This window comes from Nesoenas mayeri (genome assembly GCF_963082525.1).
Source record: "Nesoenas mayeri genome assembly, chromosome: 14".
NCBI classification, from domain to species: Eukaryota; Metazoa; Chordata; class Aves; order Columbiformes; family Columbidae; genus Nesoenas; species Nesoenas mayeri.
Window position 1 is genome coordinate 2,738,871 of NC_137556.1, and position 22,828 is coordinate 2,761,698.

Below are 22,828 nucleotides of genomic sequence, written 5' to 3' on the forward strand. Positions count from 1 at the left end.
TACCCCTTTTCACTTACCGGTTTTTCTTTGTATTTTAAGTAATACTTGCAATGGGCCCAAACTGATATAGTGACCCTTCTTCAGGGTGGATGGAGATCAAGTAGCTGCAGCCTTTGCCAGCACCCCATGGATTTGTGTCCCGGGCCAGGACACCTGTTTTCTCAGCCCATGTGGGTGGCACATGGGTCCCTGACTTCTTCCTAAATCTCATTTCCTTTATTCACAGCAACCTTTTTGTGTCTGGGAGCAAGAAACCTCCCAGGTTTCACTTGAAACTCTGAATGCACCAGCTAGTCGTTGGCTTTTCACAAATCACCTGCCTTGTCTATCTGAAGTGTTTGTGTATCTGAGGTTGCAGTGGGCTGGCCGGGTGTCAGAGGTACAGTTGTGTCAAATAGCCAGTCTGAAAAGTTTGGTTACAAAGTTCATTATGAAGAACTGGTGTAACAATTAATATTTGAGAAAAGATGTTACTAGCACAGTTTAGTGGAACGTCAGGAAAAAAGATGTGGGTTTTTTTTCCCAGTAAAAGCAGTGCATACCTTTCTTATGCAACCTTCCTGTTATTTCTTTTGGTTTGATTTTTTGTCTCCTCCCCTCCTACCCATGCAGTAGTTGGACTAGACATCCAAGATGAGATGGGAAGGCACGAAGTGGGTCATATTGACAACTCGATGAAGATACCTCTCAATAATGGGGATGGCTGCAGGTTCGAGGGCCATTTCAGCATCAACAAGGTGAGCAGGAACGACAGCAGGTGAGCGTGTTCTGGCTGGAAAGACGCTGGTGAGATCCATTTGTAAAATGCTCATGAAAATCTGCGTGTAGGTGTCTCCCTGTTAGAGTGTACGTTCATGGTCCTCACCAAAGGTAAGGTTGAGTCTCTGGGTGCTGCAGATCAGCATGGGGAGAGGAGGCTGCGTACTTAGACCCACAGACAATGTCTTAGATCAGGTTTTTTCTTGATGTGCCAGAGCACGTTGTTGAGGTAGCATCGATTAACAGCAGAGAGCAGCTCTATGTTGCGGCCAGTGCTGTGTCTCAGCGCAGCAGCCTCACGTTTCGGGGATGTATGAACTCCCTACAAATGCCGAATGACTTCTGTGTTTACTCGTCACAACTTTTGCACCTCCAAAATGTGACTCAGTGTGCAGAGGTCTTTGGCAGTGTCTCTGTCCAAGTGCTCTTTTGTTCCGAGAGCCGCAGAATGACAGGAATGTTCCCTACTAGAAGGTGCTAGCGTTACAGAAGCGGCTCCGTGCTGAGATGTTTGCAATCGGTGCACGCGGCCTCCGCGCATGCTTTGTTGGGATGTTCTGCTTCTGTCTCAAAGAATGAAAATCCAGGCCTGGAGGAGGCTCCTCTCTGGGCTGGGTGTGTGCAGAATTGAATAATCTTGCTATGTAATGCTGGAGATGACTAGCTGGGGTGGGGGAGGCAGTGGTGGGGCTCACTGATGTCCTAAGAAGGGCACACCCTTTATTCACGCCTCCTCATGTACCACAGGCTACAAAATCCTACTTCCTTCTTTTCCTCCCAGGTCATGTTAAATCGCATCTAAAAATAACAGGCAGAACCTCTTACTGACTCTGTGGCATGGAAAGGATTAGGGACTTAAAAAGAGGACGTTTCTCTCCTCACCTCTAAGCCACCAAGATTACTGATAGCTGATAGTCCAGAAAACTGGGAAAGGGCTTCTTGGAAGATAGTTCTTGTTCTGTTGATTCCCAAAGCTCAGAGTTGAAATACTTGGGGGTTTATCTGCTGGATGTGGTGTGTTCTGCTCACCAAAGCAACTCAAAAGGGGCAGTGAGGAGCTCTCTTCACAGCTTAATCTGTGAAAGGCCATGAAATTGCGGTGGCTGGGGCTGCTGTCAGATGGAGGGGACCTGCCCCGGGACTGAAAACTTGAACTTCGTGAGTATGAGCTGGAAGTCTGTAGTGCCTTGGCAGACACTGCACAGGCTTCTGTCTGAGCTGGTGCTGGAGCACACACGGCCGGGCTTAGAAACCGGACCAGAGCTTGGACTGGGGTGTTACTCTCCAATCTGAAGAAGGAGGACAAGGTGACAGTGGGATGACTGTGTGTGCTGCTTACTGCCACCCTGTTTACGGAGCTTGTGGATGACACAGCTTGTGTCCACACCTGAAAGTGTTCCTGGGAGCACACTGCTGTTCCTCAAGTCATTTCAATTAGCTTTCCTGAAAGCACATGGAGCCAGCATGTGGCCTCCCGTGGCCCGGCTGCTGAGGTGACCCTGCGGAGAGCACAACGGGCACCACTTGTATAACCATCCTCCCACTCTCCTCTTAGGCCATGTCAGGTTGCTCCTCAGTTGTGTTGCTTCATTTCCCAATAGGAAAAAATTCTTGCACCCTCCATAACAGTGACTGAGACAAACCTGCTGCCAGACTTCGTGGAGTAGCGTTAGTGACCTGAGAAGTGTGTGCGTGCTAGAGTGATCCCTTCAGAATGGCACCAGTGCTCAGTTTCTGTCTTGGAACCGAGGTGAAATCTGTATTTTTCAAACTATCCCTCCTTTATAAAAAGTAAAATCAGAAAATCTTGTATTTGGAAGGGCTATTGCCAGGGTTAGAAGCTGGAGATCTAGATTAGTTTGTATGGGAAGCCCCATTGGTTTTGGTGGGGTTTTTTCTCTTTCTACATAAAACTTACGCACAGTCTTCTCAAATGTAACATTGACTTTGACCAGTGCTACAATAAGAATATTTCCACAGTTTTCTTGGCTTGTTCTGCAGCATTGGGCCCATTTACAAATGCAAGGTGTGGGAGTAAAACATTAAGCAACTGTCCGTTGCCTGTCAAAGGCATGAACCTTATTTTAATGGGGATGAAAGACATAGCCTTAAGTGTTAGGAATCCCTGAAGTTGGGACGATCTACTCATCACCTGGTCAGCAGGAGCGACTGGGCTGTGGGATGTAACCGATCTCAGCTCCGTGTGCAGTGTGGTACTGTTGGTCAAGCACAGGAAGGTGTTTCAGAGCCTTTCTCCGATGTGTCCCCTGCTGAGCAGCTACAGCCCGCCCGGCTGGACGGATCCAGGCATTTCTGCTTCGTATCACGGAGCCTGGCGGTGCCTTGAGGGGTAAAATGTGAAATCCTGTCTTCCTTGTCTTGACTAATTTTAGGTCCCTGGCAACTTTCACGTGTCCACGCACAGTGCCACCGCACAGCCGCAGAATCCTGACATGACTCATGTCATCCATAAGCTCTCGTTTGGGGACAAGTTACAGGTGAGTTCTCTTCCCGGCAAATTCCCTGGCTCTAGGGGAATGAATGCAGTGGCAGTGACTTTAATATTAGGCACTTAGGTTTTGTGGAAGGGCTATGTACAGTGTGGGGAGGACATAAGAAAGGACTGGCTGGATAAGCAAACCCATCCCTTACATTCATGCGATGTACACTCAGTTGAGAAGAGTTCACAAACTGTTGACATGCCAACGGCTCAGGAGGGACAAAAGTTCAGCCAGAGAAGAACTCAGCGTTTTTTCATCTGAAACTGAAAGTGCTTTTGGCAAACTGTGGTTATCTTCCTGCAGGGAGTAGAAACGAGGATTCACGGATTTGCAAAATCCTGTTCAGTGCTGTTTTCAGTATTAATGCAGCAAACAAATCTTGACAGCCTTTGCAGAGGAGCAGTGAGTAGCCAGGGGAAGATGTGTGCTTGCCACTGCCTTTACCACGGCACCACTCAAGTCCTTTTTAATTCACTTCACCGTACTTGTATAGCAAACTCCTATTAGTCAAATTTGTTGTATGAAACACAAGTTGGACTTGGAGCTGCCAGTTCCCTGCTGGGAAGAAGCTGAATGTGTGCACTTACCCGGTGGATAGAGTTTCACCAGGTGTTGCAAGTTATGTAATAATTCCTGATTTCTCAATAAGGACGGATTACAGCACTTCTCTAGCCTACTTCCAAGGAGCTAGCATCACAGGTGGGAGTTTTATATGTGCACACCCAGTTTGCGACTCACCCTAAACATTGCTTACCCGTAGTCTCTCTGTAATCTTCTTTCCTCAGCACAGACGTCTCATTAGTCTGCTGCTTGTACACCCACTTCCAAAACCCTTTTTCATGCTAACAAGTCTAAGCGTTGCTTTGTAGTCTTCTGATTCTGCTCCCGGCTTCTTTTAGGAAATATCTTGTGTGGGAACGCTGCAATATTAGCATATAAATAAGCTTGGCTTAATGTCTGTAAAGCACACTGAGATTATGAAAAATATTAGGTAAGTGCTAATAGGGAGTTCTGCAGTTTGCGTGGGAAATCGGCGCTCTGAGGGAGCATTCCCATTGTTTTATCATGGAGTCTTTGAGTAATGGACTCAAAGTGCGAATCAGCATGAACGAGATGAGCAGCCTGGACGGTTGGGGGCAAAGGAGCGTCTTCAGTTCTGGTGGTGAGAAACCTGTCTGGCAGAAATGCAGTTGGCTCCTGATTTGGCCAAGTTCTGATTAGTATTTTCAAAGCTGAAAGTAACTACTCATCATCCCCACACACAGGAGTGGAGCATGTAGGTGCTGCTGACCCTGTAGGCAAACATGAATGCAACAGCACAAATTAAAGAAGGATGTGTTCACTAAACAGGTGCTACCGAGACTCAGCAAGCAGTGTAGAGAACCAGCAAGTATGGAGAGCTTTAAATCTGTCTAGATACACCTTTGAATATTTTGGGTTGTCTCCACCTTCAGTTCTTCAACAGTAGTTCACGCACAGTAGTGGCCAGTTTTTCCCTCATATAGATGAGACCAAAATTCAAACTAATGAGGTTCTTGCGTGTCAGGTAACTTAGTAAAGCAAGAGATGTGGAAAGTAAGAGTTGATACATTTTTAGTCATAAAATTATATTGAGTGCTAGATGATGGTGTTCAGTAATCCTGGTTTTAACCTTTGGGAGAAGTCTTCTCTTCCCTTCACAGTTATTTCAGCCTGCTGTTGGACTCTGCCTGAATTACACGTCCATTTATTTGTCTTCACATGCATTTCTAGGGGCTGAAGCCCACGGTGTTCAAGGCCCTGGCAAGCAACTTATTGGGATCCATGTCACAGGAGAATTCTGAAGTGGTGGCACTGTTAAACTATAGACTGGCCACCTGGGCCGCTACTCCAAGGACCAGATTTGGCCTTGGTATTAATAATACAGAACAGCCCCGAGAATGTCTGGCTGGACAGCCTTGCATAAGTTCACTCTTGCAAAGCAATTTTGTTCCTGTGGCCAAAAGCTCATTCCTTGTTGAAGTCCCTCCGGACACTTAACGAGGTGCAAACAAGTACGTTCCCCCAAGGAACACACCTGTGCGCTTTGTAGAGCAGGTATTAATTAGCAGTCTACGGACAGCAAGCGTTGTAATGGGACCCCAGAGTATTCCACAAGGAAAATCGTGGTAAAACATCAGACTGGGAGTTGCAAATGCCATTGCTGTTGCAAAGGCAAGGGAGGCAGATGCACCAAAGGACCTGATGGCACCGAAACAGGCGGTTGTAGGAATGTCTGGTGGGTCTGTCTGTGCGGGAGCTCTGTAACTCACACCTTTGCAAATTCACCATGTAGAGAGATGCAGAGCAGACAACCTTTATCTGTAAACAGAAGTGTGGCTGTTGTGGAGTCAAGGACAAGAATGTAAGTCCAAATATACAAGCACCTCACAGGATAGATACAGTCGTTTGCTGAGCAGTCACTCAAATATTTACTGTTAGAGTGTTTGAAGGGGACCTTAAAGTCTCTGGCCCAAATATGCTGTAAGAGACTCACTTCTCAGCTGTATCAAGAGTGGAGGATAATACTGTAGCTCAGCCCAGGGGCTTCTCATTCTTCATTTGCTTTTTTACCGTCAGTAAATAATACATACAGTCTGCATGTGAAATGCAGAAATGGTTGCTGTTGTGTAAAATATGTGAAATGCCAACAGACTGAAAGGCACCGTAGAAGGTTCAGCTGTTGCTTTTGCTCTGGTCTAGTTACCAGCACCTTGCTGATGATTTCCTCTCTCTAGAGAATTTCCATTCTTAGAAGAGAGATGGGTTCAGTTGCTGCTTCCTTCAGACCACCGTCCACTCCATAGCGTTCAGGACAGGGACGCAGCCGTTAGGATGAGACAAACACATCCACGTGCTATCAGCTCTTGAGAGGGTCTGGGCAGGCAATTGCATTGCCCTGGTGATGAGGTGAGACTGTCACACCTACAACCAGGCACTTCTTCCAAACTCTTCTTCCCTCTTGTCTGGCTTGAGGTCAGGAATTTCTAGGTTGTGGAGTTATTTTTCCTTTGTGTATAGCTTACTGTACATTACGTGAATCTACAGCTGTTGCTGTGGGGTTTCCACTGGCTAGAGAGTTCCCAAATAGATGATTCTGTTGGTGGCCATCAGACTCTGTACCACAGTATGTGGAAGGCATGGGATGGAAGTCCTGTTATTCTGGGCACACAGATACTTGCATGCCTGCAACCAGCGGCAGGAAAAGCTGGATGGGTGGCGGCATTGGGACGTGTCCTTCCCACCTCCAAGGGCACAATGTGCCAGCTGGGCTAGTAAGTTCCAGCTGTACAAACCCAACTGCTCTGATACGGACTGCCTTTACAGGAGAACTCTTGAGTTTTAACCTGAATATGACTCCCTTTTATTTCTCTTGCAGCCTGATAAATGAATTTCACAGTTAACTATGCAAAACTCTTAGGAAATGTCTCACAATGAAATTTCACAACCGGCCTCTTCCAACTGCAATTCCTTTCGCTTTGGAGTGGTTTTGGAGTTTCATCTTGTAAGATGTTGTGAAATCAACTTTTTTACTTGGAACCAACCTCTGTGGTGATGGTCACTGAAAGATATTTCAAGTCATCTTTTACTAGGTTGAGGCTTTGTTTTCGGAAAGGTTGAATCAGGCTGATGTCCTTGTTATAAGAGAGGATAGGGAAACAAAGGTCAAGAGTACCAGGTCGTAGCATAGTTTCTTCATACCCCTTTTTGCTTTCCAGGTCCATAATGTTCATGGAGCGTTCAATGCCTTGGAGGGAGCAGACAAACTCAGCTCAAATCGTACGTATTCTTGGGTATTACAGGCCTTAGCCGCTCTCTGCAGCAGGGGAAACAGCCATTCATGCAACATTGCTGTATCCACAACTCTTTAATTTGCCTCTTTAACCAAAATGATCCGGACATTGCTGACCCACATTTCCATTTTCTCCAGTACCGTAGAGAAATCTTAGCCCAAAAGGTTCTTTGCAGCCCTTCTGCAGCCTGGACATTGTCTCCAGTTCTGTTATGACCAACTCAGTTAACTGAGTTTTTTATCCATATCCTATTCCTCCAGCTCCCCTTTGCTGCTGTCACCACCACCAGAGCCTTTCGTTGACCTTGTGTAGTAAGTTAGCTCCTACCTCAAGTTCTGCCCTGTGTCTGGAAGAGTTGACATTTTCATTGCCCTTATTTATGACCAGCACCACAAAAAGAAATTCCCAGTGCGTGCTACAATTCGGAGTAATTTTTCTCCTTCAAGTGTCCTGCAGGATACCAGTTTTGTCCCTTTTTTGGAACAAAATGTTGATGGCTGTTCCTGAAGTTAGACAGTTGTGGGATTTTGATTTGCTGGGGCTTTTGGGGGTTGGTTTGTTTTCTCCAGGAGCCAAATGTCATTGTGTTATACTTGGCCAATGGATCCTCCACATAAATCCTTTAGAATTCTAGTTTAGAACTGTTTTAGCAGACACAAAAAATGACTGGCACAAGCCATTTAAATAATGAAAAAATGAGTTAATAATTGTTGAGCAGCTGTAGGAGAAGGAAGAACATAAAGAAAGAAAGCTGAATGCACAACGAATGAGACTACACAGGTTGTAATGCCTCAACTTATTCTGGCAAAAGCAGCTCAGTGAGCTGCAGTTCTAACCTTGATTAATTTCTTGATTTAACCAGGACAGCTTTTTGTGCTGCTGTAAGTCTTATCATTCATAGCTGCAAGCGGTTCGGAAGGTTCAAGTGGCCCAAACTCATCTCCGTGGGTCCTGGTGCTGTAGAAGCCTTAGAACGGTGGGCAGGTTCTGTGTTATCAAGTACCATACAACGTTTTGTACAAAGGGCATGAACGTAGGATGTCAAAGCGTCTCTTTGTCACAGAACCTGACATACGGAGGAGGGAGGCACCTTTTCCATGGCTTGTTTTAGTAGATTTTGCACGTTTACTTTGAAATGTTACGTGGGCTGCGATTCCTTTTTCTGAATGCTAACTTCTACTTTCCTTTCCTGACCGCAGCTCTTGCATCTCACGATTACATACTGAAGATAGTCCCGACGGTGTACGAAGACATGGGCGGCAAGCAGCGATACTCATACCAATATACTGTAGCAAATAAGGTAAAGCAGCAGGTAGATGTGAGAAAAGCTCCTCGTGTCAGCCCAAGGGTTGCACGGAGGATCTCCAGCCGCGTTCCTGCGCCGTGTCCCTGGTTTGTAGGTGAGCAGTAGCCTCTGCTGGGAGAAGGAGGAACTGAAGCTCTTCCGAGTGGGGCTTCCAGGTGGTGGCATTGTTTTAATGCTAGAGAACGCTGGTCTCGCTCCCAACGTTCTCTTGCGGCTCTGAAACTCATCTAGATTTGCTGTACGTTGTGTGGGAAGTTTTTACGTGCCGCAGGAGCTCTCGTGATTTGTGTCAAGATGCATCTGGATGGAAACTGCAATCCAGCTGAACACATGAAACAGCACTTACATGAGGTTTTGTTAATGAAGCAGCCTCAATTGTGATGGGTGTATCAGATAAATAAGCAGAGTTTTTAGCTTTTTACAAACGTTGACTTCAGATATTAAGCCACTGAACCTGCAGCAGCGAATACGGACTGCTTGACTGTTTCACAGTGCCTACTTTATTAGAGTGGATTATGATAGTTACTGTAACTTTATCATTCTTAAATTAATTTACATTAAATGTGAAGATATTTGTATCTTAACAATACGATGTATTGAAATTTAAAAAAAAAAAAAGACCCTATTTATTTTTGAAGGTAAAAAGGCTCTTTCAATTTAAAACGATTTGCCTGTCAGGTGCTAAATGAAAGCCCAGAATATGTTTATTATATCTAATTACCGCTATTTTGCCATAGCTGAGAATCAAGCACACACTCTCATTGACTAGTTCTCAGATTAACGTTCCTGTCCAGTGACTTTTGGAGTGGCTTGTACAGTGTGTCCCAATGGTTTGGACGTCTCCCCCTATTCAGATTACAATGTGTTCGTTCTGCATAATGTCACAACCGTTGTTCTGATAAGAGTCTTGCGACACAAGTTCTGAAAGTAACTTGGAAAACAGCAGGAGCTTTTGACGCTTCAATGAGATCGTTGCAAATGGGGCCGTTCAGCCAACACTGACTCAGGATTGCTGCTGGGAGGGAAATGAGGTCAGTTCTATCAATCACAACTGAAACGCAGAGAAGCAGTGCTGCCTCGGCCTTTTCTTCTCATTAGACACCAACATTCCCTTCTTAGTGCTTTAGTCCTTGACTCCCACACTGATCAGTGGGAAACAGAAGTCAGAAGCCACTGGAATAGTCCGGCACAGGCTGAGTAGTGTGAAGAGATGAATAGGGCTTGAAGTGCGGACTGTCCATCTCTGCTTCTCTTCCACCCCCTGGACCCTTGTTCTCCCCACTTCCCCAGGCAGCCACTGGCCCAAGAGACGCTGAAGAACTTCTGCAATAAGAGCTTTGAATATATTACAACTAGAGATTTCAACTACATTCTGCTTCTCTTGTCATCCCTGGAAAAAAACCTAGAGGGGAATTTGGGATTTAGATGAGATTAATGAAGGAGACAGATGCTGTTTCACTAGCTCCCTCTGAGCTCACTGAAAGTAAAATCAGCTCTTTTTGTAGCATGCTCATGGGTGACCTGTTACTTCTCCTTTCTTCATCCGTCTAAGTATTCGAGGTTGTCTTTGCCCCTGTGTGAAGGAGAATTAAACCAGCAGCGGTTATCAGAGTCGGCTGGAGTGTCACAGGGCTCAGGAAGGGAAGAGGTGGCGTGTGCCGTGCTGGTGGCTCTTGTTGGGCTGATGAGTCCCCAGCCTCCTTTTCTTTCATTTTCTTCTTCAGTCTGTCATGATAAATGTCCTGATCCTTGAAAACTGATATATATTTCCACTGAGAGCACAGACAAACTATGACTTCAAAAAAGATGTGACTTGTGCGAGTAAATTGATGTCAGTATGTATTGCCCATTGGTGTTGTGCAGTGTGTCTTGTCGGAGTGTTGTCCTGTGGCTGATTGATTGCGCCGTACCTGTTATTAAAGAAATGGATTAAAAGGGATTATCACCGGCAATCTGAAAGTGTCACTTCTGAACCAGCTTGGAATATTTTTGAACCTTTGCGAATATTTTTTCTGTCTACAGTTTCATTTTGGCTTTCACCGTGATTTTTAAGCACAGCTCTACATGATTCTTAGTGAGTGGGCAAAGCGTTCGCATTGTTGGTCCCAGTGCGGAAGGAGCTGCTGCTTTCTGTTCTGAGTGCAGGGGCTAGAAGGGATTTTCACGGCCTTGCAAACTAAATTGCATTTGTTTGATGAATATCCCTGTGTACGATTTACGTACTGACAGTACAAAAAATTCCCCTGCAACCGCTTAGACATTGCTTGTATTTAAATAGAGCAGATCTGAGCTGGAGAAATCAATGCCAGCCTTTCTGTTTACTTGTGTAACCTTGAATGAAGATGGGAGTGAGCGCCATCGCTCTCTGTTCCCAGCAATATCATTGTGAGATTGTAAAGAACTTATTTTCCTGTTTGATAAGGATAGGCCCTAGACAGTCATGCAGGAATTAACTGCTTGCTTCTTTCAGGCTGATCAGTAGTACAAAACAGTGGAGTAAGGGCCAGATCCACTGAAGTAGTTTTATTGCAGGCACTTTATCTGGAACAAGATTACTCACGTTTTCTGACGTTTTCCCCCACTTTCTCTTCTAGGAGTACGTAGCCTACAGTCACACTGGCCGCATTATCCCAGCTATCTGGTTTCGTTACGACTTGAGCCCCATCACAGTGAAATACACAGAGAGGCGACAGCCTTTATACAGGTTTATCACATCGGTGAGTTACTCTAAACCTCTAATTCTCCCTCCTCCTGCCTGCCTTTCGTTTATTTTCTGAGCCTTTCTTGTCCGGGAGAACTGAGTTTCTGCTTCAGAGCATTGTGACATGATTGAAATAAAGCAGCACATCGCCACTATTGTACTGAAGTGTGAGGTAACTGGCAAGCCCTGTGCTCTGACAGTTTGATTTAATTGCTAGGCACAAGAAGAAGGGAAATTATCCTATTTCCTACTCTGTCTAGACAGGATGGGCACTATTGCAGCATGTCGGAAACTTGAGGTAGAGCTAATGTGGTATGCAGTGAAGCTAGCTGCAATAAACCATCTCTAACGATGAGATCTGCCTTGCAGAGGATGCAGCACAGTTGTTTTACTCGGTGCTGCTGCTTGGCTTAGTGCGGATATGCCAGTTCCAGGCATTTCCTCCTGGGTAGAAGTGAAGAAGAGCTTCGTTATCGAATTCCAGAGGTGTTTTCCCGACAAGTTATGTCTTGACCTATGCAGGTAACATCCTGCAGTACTGATCTCAGCGTCTGTAACAAAGCTGTGCTGTCCAAACTGCTGGTTAGGCAAAGAGCCATTTAAAGGTCTTCTAGAACACCTGAGGGAGGTGGCTTAAAATTGAAGCTGCAGTTTGCTGTGCCATGGTAGAATGTAAAGTAGTTGATAAACTGGCTGGAATGAAGACCTCGGATTTTGATTTGTAAACTGGTTGAATATTTTGATTTGAAGTAACGTAAGCAGGGTGGCTGTGCTGCACTTAAAGATTTTGACTTTGCAGCCTCCGATAAACACCAAGTTCCCTTCACTTCACTTTAGAAATGCGAGTGATCCCTGGGATACACAAATACCAAGAGAAGGGAACTTGAAGCAAAATCTAAATGTCATGGTTTAAGACCTTTTCTTCTTAGTACATCTGTTTGGTTTCAAACCATAATCCTAAAAAGTCAAACACCAGCATTTTATGACTTGGCATCTCATACTGCCTCTACTTCTTTCCCTAAAAATATGCTCTCGTAGGTTTCTTACACATCTTGTTGGGGCTGAGGATGCGGAGGTGTTTTTAATGGGAAACAGCGTTTGGCAATGATTGATAGCTGGCATTTCTCTGTGTCGTGTCTGTTGCTAGCATTGACTTACTGCTGATGTGCCATTGTATGCATATAAATAGCATCTCTGTGGAATTTGATACTGTGCTTCGGAGTTGACATAAGGAGGCTACCAGAGGAGTTTTGCTCACTGGTTGCCACAGTGACCTTTGGGATTTGCAATGGCCCCAGCTGGAATTTTGCCCCATCCTGTCTGTGAAGTTAACCAGGCACGTGCTGGCTGCTGGAGTCACGGAGAAGAGTTTTACAGTTGTTTTTTGCCCACTTTGTTCTTATAAATGGCTGTAGTCCCCAACAGCTCACTTGAAGCCGTTCCGATGGAACGTCCTTCCTCTGGAGATGTGTGGGTGACACCGATACCTGCAGCAGCTGGTGTGCAGCACATCAGCTGTGCCAGACCCTGGTCAGACGTGGCCAATTTAGAGGCAGGTCCTTGTTACAGATGCTGTAACCGTGGGTACCAGTGTGGACCATCTGGCCCTGGTACAGGTGACCTGCTCGTGGTCTCCTTCAGGCTGGGAGTATTTGACACAAGGGCAGCCTTGGCTGGGTATGCGCTACACTTAGAGCTTTCCAGCGTTCAAGGTGGCATTGAAAAGGCTGCGGCGGGGGAACTGTGCTGCCGAGGATCAAAACACCTTTGTCCTGGGTTTCCTTGCCCTTTTTTAATGACATGATCTGTTCCGTTGTCCTTTCCGCCGCTTTAGCCCTTTCCTGTGTCTCCAGCGTGGCCTTTTGCATCACGGTTGCTCCGGAGACCGGTTAGTGATGATGGGCACTGGGCTGAGCTCCAGGTGGAGGTTGCGCTGGTGCCTCTGGAGTCGCTGCCGAGCGGGGCCATGGAAAGCGTCGGCTCTTTCTGAGCAGCAGCTGCTTGATTTAAAAACCACAAGAGGGGCTCTGGGGTAGGGAAGATCCCCTGCAACTCCTTTTAGGAAGCACATCGTTTAGGAGGGCACCCACGTGGCTTTCAGTAAATGTAAATGTGTCCCGAGGATGGAGGAGGATCCTGTGGGCTCCAAGACACTTTAGGAGGGAGAGATCAGATGGGAGGGTGTTGGCTGTTCAGCAGAGAGCCAAAGGATCATGCTGCTGCGGGGAAGGTTATCTGATGCTCTTTGTTAGTCATGAGTTTGCCCCTCAAAAACTTCAGCGCCGCTAAGAGCAGCATTATAGCCCCACAGCAGCGTTCCCAGGTCGTCTGTGTTCCCAACTCGTGCCTTCTCCTCGGGCTTTTGTGGAATGAAGAGTTACCGTAATTTTCTGCACCATGTGAGAGGACAAAAGGTGTTGATGTAGCGTGGATTTTACTTGCCACGCTTCAAAAAATTCAGTGCTAAGTAAGATTTTGTGTTGCTTGTGGGTCAATGCTGCCACTGTCACTGTCCTGTGGATTTCCCGTGGATCCTGGGGTTAACCACAGACACTTGGCGGAGTGTTAAATACAGTACTTTTTGCCTGTTAAACTGTACTGCTTAAAACCAAGGCATCTCATGTACAAAGAAGCCATTCATGGCCTCGTGTTTGACGTTATGGAGCAACAAGGGAAGTTTCACTGCCGAAAAATTATGAGTTCCTGTAAGTGGACAAACTGAAAGTTGTATCGTGAGGTCAGTGTAAGGACTGGGAGCGGGCAGAGAACAAGCGGAAGTTCTACTGAAGCATTCAGAATCCAAAGAAAACAAGAGAATGTTTTTGCTGACATGAGAGGACCCGTGTGCCCACTAGGTGTGAAAAAATTAAACTGGAAATAATCAGGGGGCAGGGAGAATTATTTCAGTCATGGGATGTGTTACCTGCAAGTATCGTGGGCTCAGTCCTGTGACATGTTTAAAACCAAGATAATGTTGTTCTACAAGAAGTGCTGCAGGTCGGCTGGAAAATCTCTGGTTGGGATTCCACATCTTACCTTACTAGGAATTACCTGGGAGTCCTGCTGGTCGCCTGTGTTTGTTAAAGTCATTTTCAGATTTTAAGGCATCCCGGAGGTCCAGTCACACATCTGACACTCACATTTTGTCACCTCCTACATATCCACTCCTGTTTTCCCTTAGACTTCAGCCTGCGCCCCAGCCACTATCCTACAATTGTGTTCTGTCCAAACCCCTCGTGTGTGCCCCACATCGCATGGTCTCTCACTGTTGTCACAGTATCACAGTATGTTTGGGGTTGGAAGGGACCTCAAAAGATCATCCAGTCCAATCCCCCTGCTGGAGCAGGAACGCCCAGGTGAGGTCGCACAGGAACATGTCCAGGTGGGTTTTGAATGTCTGCAGAGAAGGAGACTCCACAACCCCCCTGGGCAGCCTGGGCCAGTGTCCGTCACCCTTACTGAGAAGAAGTTTTTTCTCAAATTTAAGTCATTATTACACTCCTGTATTTCTTTTCCACCCTCCTTTAATGGTTGGGCCTGAGTCAAATTGTAACCTCAAGGAGCCAAACGCACATCATTCCCAGTATAAAATCCCATTAAATATAAACAAGCTCATGATGCCCGGCTTCCTTCAGTGCTGCTGAGGAGCAACACTCTGTACGTATTAGAACGGTGATGATGGAGAAACATGATGGCGCAGCCTCTGAGCTGGAGACCAACCCTGGTGCTGCCTTTTCTTTGTCACAGCAAGCCGAGGGCTGTGTGCGTGCTGGGACGCGGCTGCCAGGTGTGTGTGACTCACAAACCCTCCGCAGCACGGAGCTGTGCGGATGAATGTACGTTTTTTCTATACCCCACCCCCTTGCACTGCTGCACTGAAATCAGATTTTCCTACCGGCTGACGTGAAATCTTGGTGTTGGACGGTTTTTGTGTTGTTTGCGGTGTAACATCTCCTGTCAGCTGAGCTGCTGTGGACTGAAATACCCCAAGTCCATTGCGGCCGTTGTCCCTGAAAAGTCGCCCTGCGTCGTGTCCCGAGGGACAGCGAGGAGGCGGCACGGGGGGCAGGACCTCTGCTTGTCCCCTAAAAATACTGACTTGGCCTCGGGCTGGTGCTTTGGTTTTTGAAGCCTTTATCTGCTGGGATGCCAGCTGTCCTGCAAAACCCATGTTTACTGCAGCTCCTCATTTCACCGAGCTCACTAAACACATAAATCCCGGCTATAAATACACATGTAAATGAGCGCTTTGTTTCTTGCCGCCCTCACTCACCATTAACGAACTGCTTGTTCTATTGCCCCGCTAACTAACTCCCTGCCCAGCTGAACGCTGCTGCTCTTACGTTACTCCTGTATCTGTAACTTTGCCCATGGTGTGTAGGGCTGTGTGGGAGACACAGCTCAGCAGGTCCCTTCTGTCTCAGCTGTATTGCATTTCCCTGCTGCCTTGGCTTGGTTTTGGGTTCCCCTCTCTATCTCCCTTGGCTTCCAGCTCACAGCAAAATCCCCCTTTTCCTGGGCAGGAGATAAGTTCTGTATCACGCCCCCTTCTCACTGCCCCGCTGTCTCTTATTCTCAGAGCCGCCTGATCCTGCACAATGTAAAAGGCCAAATTAAAAGAGCATCTCGGTTACGAAGTAAAAAATATGGGAGTTAGGAAATGCCAAGTCCTGTGTAATGGTACCTTGGCTGTTAAACGGTACGAGGTGACATTATTGTGTATCATACTTTCCATGTGCGGGGTGGGTGGCACCTCAGAGCAGCGTTTCTGCCCATCCCACGGTATTTGACTTCTCACTAGCAGGTGGTTTGTATTAACCCAGCCCTGAGTACAAGTCAGATGTTTCCACGAGGACTCTGAGACACCTATTGTCGTAGTATTCAACCCTTCAAATGTGTTTTCCATTGCAGTTTCCCGGGGAGGCAAGTTTGGCATCGTCTCCATTTCAGAGATAAGGGAATTGAAGCAGTGTATTGGAAAGTCCAAAACTGATGCCTCCTGAATTTGGGTTTTTCTAGCACCTGAGAGCTGAAATAAGCTCTTCTGTGAATTAGGGGATTAATGTTTTCCCTAACGCTGTTCTTGAAGATGGTTGCATGTTTTTACTGGTGTTTAAGTCATTCAACGTGAAACATCTTGCATGGAAAAGTCCAGCCCACGAAGGGTTAAGCTGGCAGCGCTTTTGTAAGCAGCCCTTGTAATGGAAAGTGTTAGAGAGCCCTGGCTGGAGGTGTCACCGGGTCTCTGTTAGTCACTGTCCTTCACATGCTATTGAAGTGTCATTCGCCGCTTTGCGAACGCTGTATCTTGTGAAACAGGGAAAAGACTACAAGGCCCTGGTATTTATAATGGAAAATAGTAGTAAGAAGATATGAGCAACGCAGAGCTTCTAGAAAGCTTCGTTAGGTGGAGCTCAGCCCGGAATGGAGCAGCATTCGTGCCGTGGGCTCCTCGGAGCTGGGATTTGCGATGAGTTCAGGACAACACTAAGTTATTCCACTGTAGGGAATAGCCTTCCTGAGTGGTTGTCATGTAGTTACATCCCCAGTGCTATGACATGGTTCATACTGTGCTTGCAGATATAGCAGTGGGCAATAACATCCTTCCCCCCATTTCAAGCTGCGTTAAAGTTCCCCCCCTGGCTGACAAAGCTGTTTGTGTGTGTTTCAGATATGTGCCATCATCGGAGGAACATTTACTGTAGCTGGGATCCTCGACTCCTGCATTTTCACAGCTTCAGAGGCCTGGAAGAAGATCCAGCTGGGGAAAATGCAGTAGCGGTGAAACTACCCAAGTCTCGAAGGACAGGAGCGAAGATTGAGAAACCTACCACTACCTGTTTTTGTCTTTATTTTCTATTCGATTGAATCAGTTGAGTTTTTCTCTAATCAAGCTGTTCAGTGAAGACACCTTCAACAAATCAAAGAAATCTCCATGCATTTCAGAGCTCTTGAGAGCGAAAAATCAATGGAATCGGGGTGTGGATTTTGATTCTCTCTGCCCAGGAAGAGAGGTTGAAATGCCGTGTATGAAATACACTGTCAGGTCTGTGTAAGGGTGACAGTCTGTTCTCTGGGAGGTTCCTATGGCAGTGTACAGATTAGGTAGTAGATTGCGAAGAGTTGAGCTGTCTTGTGGCACTTTTTGGAATTCTGTTGGGTTTGCATGATTAGACAATCGACTTTTGTATAAGGCAAAATGATACATTAGGAAGAAATTCCACCCGTGGTGCCAAAAAGGTGGCGTATCTGTTGGTGAGGAGTGGAAAGTGTTAGTCCCCGTAGCAAACTTTAGAGACAGAGGGCAGAAATCACATTAAAAAGATGTTTTGTGCTTTTATTGAAAGCTGGTTTGTTCAGATATGACCTTTCTAATGAAATGAGCAAAACGAGGGGAAACCTTCCCCCAGGTACCTTGTCCTGGGCGATGTTTGGTCCAGGCAGCGAGGGCCTCGCTTTTACTCTGGATGTAAAAGTGGTTTCATTTCTTCCCACAAACTGAATATCCAGTCTTGTGTTTACAGGTGGCATGAAGTAAAAACCAAACCGAGCAACACAGTTTTATGTGGCCTTTGCTTTGAAAGGGAATAGTTGTCTTTACAGCATTAGCTTTTATTCGTTCTTATGCTTTTCTTTTTTAAAACACAGACCACCCAACAGTCTGGATTCTGCACTTCTGCTTTATTATTGTTGTTATTTTGAAAAGGGGTTATATATTCTACGTGTTCAGAAAAACGGTGCAGACGATGAGCACCTTACTGTCTTGCTTTGTGTGTGTATATTGAAAACACCTGTCAAACACAGGAGGTCTCTCTTGTCAGGGCTTAAGGTGCCTCCCTTTTCATTTAAAACTCAGTCAGGCGTCTTTTGGGAGCCCCAGACTGACACTGTTCACCACAGGTGAACCCCTGCTAGCAGTTGTTTTATATGATTCCTTAAAATGGTACGTGAGCTCCCATGGCCATTCATTCCAGCCTCGTCTTCTGGGGCCTCCCAAAAACGGAGGCGTGAGGGGAGAACCCCCGCCAGGGGTGGTTGTGTGTGATGGTAGATGCAAGTTCACTGAAATTAGACCAAACCCCACCAGCGCGTTTGCCACGGCCTCCTAAATGTTTCTTGAGTAGTAACAGTCTCTGCATGCTTTGTAAGTGTCTGAGCCGAGGATACACAAATTTTAAGTGTTCCGGGATGGTTAAAAATCATAAAATAAAAATCCTTAACTCAATCAATGCTGTAAATTTGAAGATGGGTGCCAGATTTCTCTTGGATAATATTTCCTGCCGACTGCCCTTTCCTGGAGGCAAAAGCATCCCCAACATTATGCTGTAATAATGAGAATCTTGGAATATTCAGTGTTAATGCTAGAGTCAGATACATTTCAAAAGTATTGCTAATACATGTCTGTTGGAATTGTCTCATTGCTTTGGAAGCAGGGAAGGTAGCCAGTTTTATCCACACACCAGCCACCCTCCCCGCCGTCCTCTGCCCTTTAGTGACTCCGGACAAATTACAGCATTGGAATTTTTTCCCTGTTCTTATTATGGACTGATTGCTATTACTTTTAGGTGTAAACTGGATTGTGTAACTTCCTGTATCTGTTAATGTATGGATAGATTTTATACTTTTTTTTGTTGTTGTTCCCCATTTACAAAAATCGACTTGAAAACGAGCTGCTTGTCTTCATTTCGGTGCGCGCATCCGTGTGCCCGCGAGCGACACCCGCGGCACGGCGGGACACACGTTCCCATCGCAGTCGCTTCTCTGGCTGGCTGGAGGATTCACTCTGATCCACCGTGACCAGCTGAAGCTTACGGCAAAAACATCCTAGTTTTTCCTCTTGAATTTGTTGAGTCTTCGCTCCCAGCTTGTGAAGCCGGTGGATTACATATTAGAGAGCAGTGTAGGGGAAAGGGACCTGAGGGTCCTGGTGGGCAACAGGATGACCATGAGCCAGCACTGGGCCCTTGTGGCCAGGAAGGCCAATGGTACCTGGGGTGTATTAGAAGGGGGGTGGTTAGTAGATCGAGAGGGGTCCTCCTTCCCCTCTACTCTGCCCTGAGGAGACCACATCTGGAATATTGTGTCCAGTTCTGGGCCCCTCAGTTCCAGCAGGACAGGGAACTGCTGGAGAGGGTCCAGCGCAGGGCAACAAAGATGATTAAGGGAGTGGAGCATCTCCCGTGTGAGGAAAGGCTGAGGGAGCTGGGGCTCTTTAGTTTGGAGAAGAGGAGACTGAGGGGTGACCTTATTAATGTTTATAAATATATAAAGGGTGAGTGTCACGAGGATGGAGCCAGGCTCTTCTCGGTGGCAAACAATGATAGGACAAGGGGTAATGGGATCAAGCTGGAACACAAGAGGTTCCACTTAAATTTGAGAAGAAACTTCTTCTCGGTAAGGGTGTCAGAGCCTGGCCCAGGCTGCCCAGGGGGTTGTGGAGTCTCCTTCTCTGCAGACATTCCAACCCGCCTGGACATGTTCCTGTGTAACCTCATCTGGGTGTTCCTGCTCCAGCAGGGGGATTGGACTAGATGATCGTTTGAGGTCCCTTCCAATCCCAAACATACAGTGAAACTGTGATTACAAGGGTGTCATTTTTAATATCTTAGCAGTGCATCCTTCTCCTGGGCTGTGCAAGAGAAGCTCTTTGCAGCGCAGTGGTTCAAACTGTTGGGTTTCTGATATTTCTTCCCTGAGACAATTTTTGAGTGCAAACAAGCCAAGCTGGTTGCAGATTCTTTGTGTCGCCTGACGTGTTATTTATGCCCCTCTCCCCATCTGAATTAAACGCTGCCTTCTGTGCAGTCCAAGCCAGTTCTCTAAACCCGACCAGTGAAATCGTTTGGCTTTCTTTGGAATAACAGGTGCATACTTCAGCGTGGCTGCTTTCCCTGCCAATACATCCACAGCAATAACCTAAGAAATCACTTTTTGCTGGACGTGGAAACTAAATTGTACTCAAGTTCTGGCAAAACTCTGCTGGAGAAACAGTCCACGCTTTAGTTCGCTAAGCCAGGTCTAAGCATTTGCATGCGGCCAAGCCAAGGCTGCCTCTTGGGTCTGCTCCCAGTTGTCCAAGCGTGTCCTTCAGCCCTGGGTCATGTAATGATGCTGCATCGTGTGTTTGCAGAAGAATTTGCTCTTCATCTCTCCAGATGTGGCACTGAGGTTGTTCCTGCCCCGTGCACACGCGTCTCATTAGATTTCACTTGTATTTTCAAACACTGCCTAGAGACACAATGTGCTCAGCTGTGCTTTTAAACATCAATGCAAACAAATTCAAGCCATAGCGGAAGGAAAAACATCGATCGTTAGGTGTTCATCCATATTCCTGACTTTGCTCTTTCAAGTCAATATTTTGACCGAAGTAATTTGCGGTTTTCCAAGAAAGACATCCCTGTAAGAAGTAAAATATTTACAATGTGTATATGTTGCAGTCTAACTAAATCCCTTTAAAGCTACATCCCATCACACAGTGAGAACTTGTGGCATTAGGATGCTTTGCAGTGGTAGAGTTAAAGTGTTTAGCTATAGGGAAAGCTGTGCTTAGGTACGTTTGCGGCAGCATGTGGACCGCTGAAGATTATTTTTAATGAAATATGGAAATGGGGTAAGAAAAGATTGGAAGATACACATTTGTGAATGATCTTTATCAAAGGTTTGCTTTAAACTACTCTATAAAAGTGAAATCTGCAGTCTAGATGGTAATGTCTGTAGTTAATTCCTGAATATTTCCCACGTAAGTTTTTTTATTTGCGTGATACACAAACTGTTAGGGCTGAAAATGACTGTGGTGGGGATCTGCTTTAGAGAGGTTGTTTGAAGCTTCAGATGGAATATGTCAGTGGGGTGTTTTCTCAACAGTCTTTGAGAGGGCCGGGGGGAGGACGTCGTCCTGTCGTATGTCACCGCAATGGTTAAAGCACAAACCGTTTGCATTTTTACAGTGGAGTTCTGGCATTTCTCTCAATTTGCAACCTTATGTTAATAAAATATTAGCCTTTTTAGTTCTACCATTAAAAATAAAACTCATGTTTTGATTGGCTTCTTGTTGCACTCCTATTGCAAAATCAACCTAAAGGAACGTTCAGAATTATTCTTTCCATGAACTAAGCGCTATCACACGATGAAACCGCTGTAAGCCAGGTCACTGCGTAGAAGGTTAACACGGGGCTCTTTTGTAATGGGATCTGAGTCACGTCTGGACGTTCAGTGCCTGGTTTTGAACAGTACCAAGTGTTCTAACCTCCTTTTTATGAGAGGTGTGTGGCCTGTGCTTGGAACTTGCTGGGTTTGGCTTTAGTCACCGTGCCACTTGGTATATAAAATAACCCGTATGTTGTTCCCCTCCTCCTCTAATTTCCTTTCAGCCTTGCTTCACTAAGTATTTAGAAATAAGCATCTGAGGAAATTATTAACGATTGAATAGTAAAGGGTTGCCACACAGTGAATTTGGACACTATATATCTGCACTGCATTAAGAAAGAAATTCCTTTAAGCTGTGGTATTGCTGACTTGTGTTGGTGCCCACTTGTGCTGGTTTGACTGAAAGTGAGTTAATTTTCTTTACGCAGTTAGAAACTTGTCTTTTTTGCAGCTAGCACAGTCGTTAGTTTGAGAACAAGCAGGTGACACCCCAGGACAGAGTTAATGTTCTTCTTTCCATTGTCTTTGAGTTGGAACAATGCGAATGTAAGAGTTTATTGTTACCGTAGCTGTTGTCTGGGAGCCAAGGTCTTCCTGAGGCTCTGCCCACGGGTGTGGGGTGGCTGGGAAGGTATAGTAGTGTTATTTGATTAAACTGTGTTTATCTCAATCCATGAGTTTCTCCCTTTCGATTCTCTCCCCTGTTTGGGGAGCAACCAGCTGTCGTTGTGATCGCCAGCTCAGCTTAAACCGCAACACTGCTGTACAGCGTCTTAATGAAGGAAGAGATCTTCCAATTAGCATCACGTACAGATTGGAACTCGGGCTTCCAGAAGCAACAGGTACCAAAGGTCCTTTACTTTGCATAAAAGATGAGCAAAGGCCCTGGGAAAGGCATTTGTACAACTCTCAGCAAGCCAGAAGCTTTTCCATCTGATCTTTATAAACCAGAACCCAAACGAGGGGGTGTGCTGCTTCACCTGAGCCATCGGTTCATTTCTACCAGCATCACATTCTGCCATAAATGATTTTCCTTGAGAATAAATTAATCTGTTCCTGAAAAGAAAAAAGTAATAGCACCAAATCTATCTGAAGTGCGAGCAGTTTGTGCAGGTGAGTTGGTTTATGGAGGCAGGTGATGGTGCCCACGGGCACAGCGCCTGGGCAGGGGAATTGGAGCTTGACAGAATAGGCTGGGGCTGGTACTGGAGACAGTGACGCCTGGGCGGGTACCAGGGGATGACGCTCGGCTGGATACCAGGGGTTGATACCTGGGCAGATACCGGGGGATGATGCTCAGGCTGGTACCGGGGGATGATGCTCAGGCGGTTACCAGGGAATGATGCCCGGGCTGGTACCAGGGGATGATGCTCAGGCCGGTACCGGGGGATGATGCTCAGGCCGGTACCGAGGGATGATGCTCAGGCCGGTACCGGGGGATGATGCTCAGGCGGTTACCAGGGGATGATGCCCGGGCTGGTACCGGGGGATGATGCTCAGGCGGTTACCGGGGGGTGATGCCCGGGCGGGTACCGAGTGCCCTCCCTGCCGCACCTGCGCCCGCCGGCCGCCAGGGGGCGCAGGTGACCCCAGCTCCGGGTGC

General features: G+C 46.4%; 1 protein-coding gene across 1 annotated transcript in view; it reads left to right on the plus strand.

The window, feature by feature from the left end:
- Positions 1-16,904, plus strand: part of ERGIC1 (endoplasmic reticulum-golgi intermediate compartment 1) — a gene marked incomplete at its 5' end in the record, with an annotated part of 53,499 nt that extends 36,595 nt beyond the window's left edge. The window contains 6 exon segments of the mRNA XM_080353308.1: positions 613-737; positions 3,153-3,257; positions 6,998-7,058; positions 8,272-8,372; positions 10,973-11,095; positions 16,751-16,904. Of these exon segments, the coding sequence (XP_080209434.1) occupies positions 613-737; positions 3,153-3,257; positions 6,998-7,058; positions 8,272-8,372; positions 10,973-11,095; positions 16,751-16,858 (623 nt within the window). The 3' untranslated portion in view covers positions 16,859-16,904.
- Between the last annotated feature and the right edge of the window lie 5,924 nt (positions 16,905-22,828).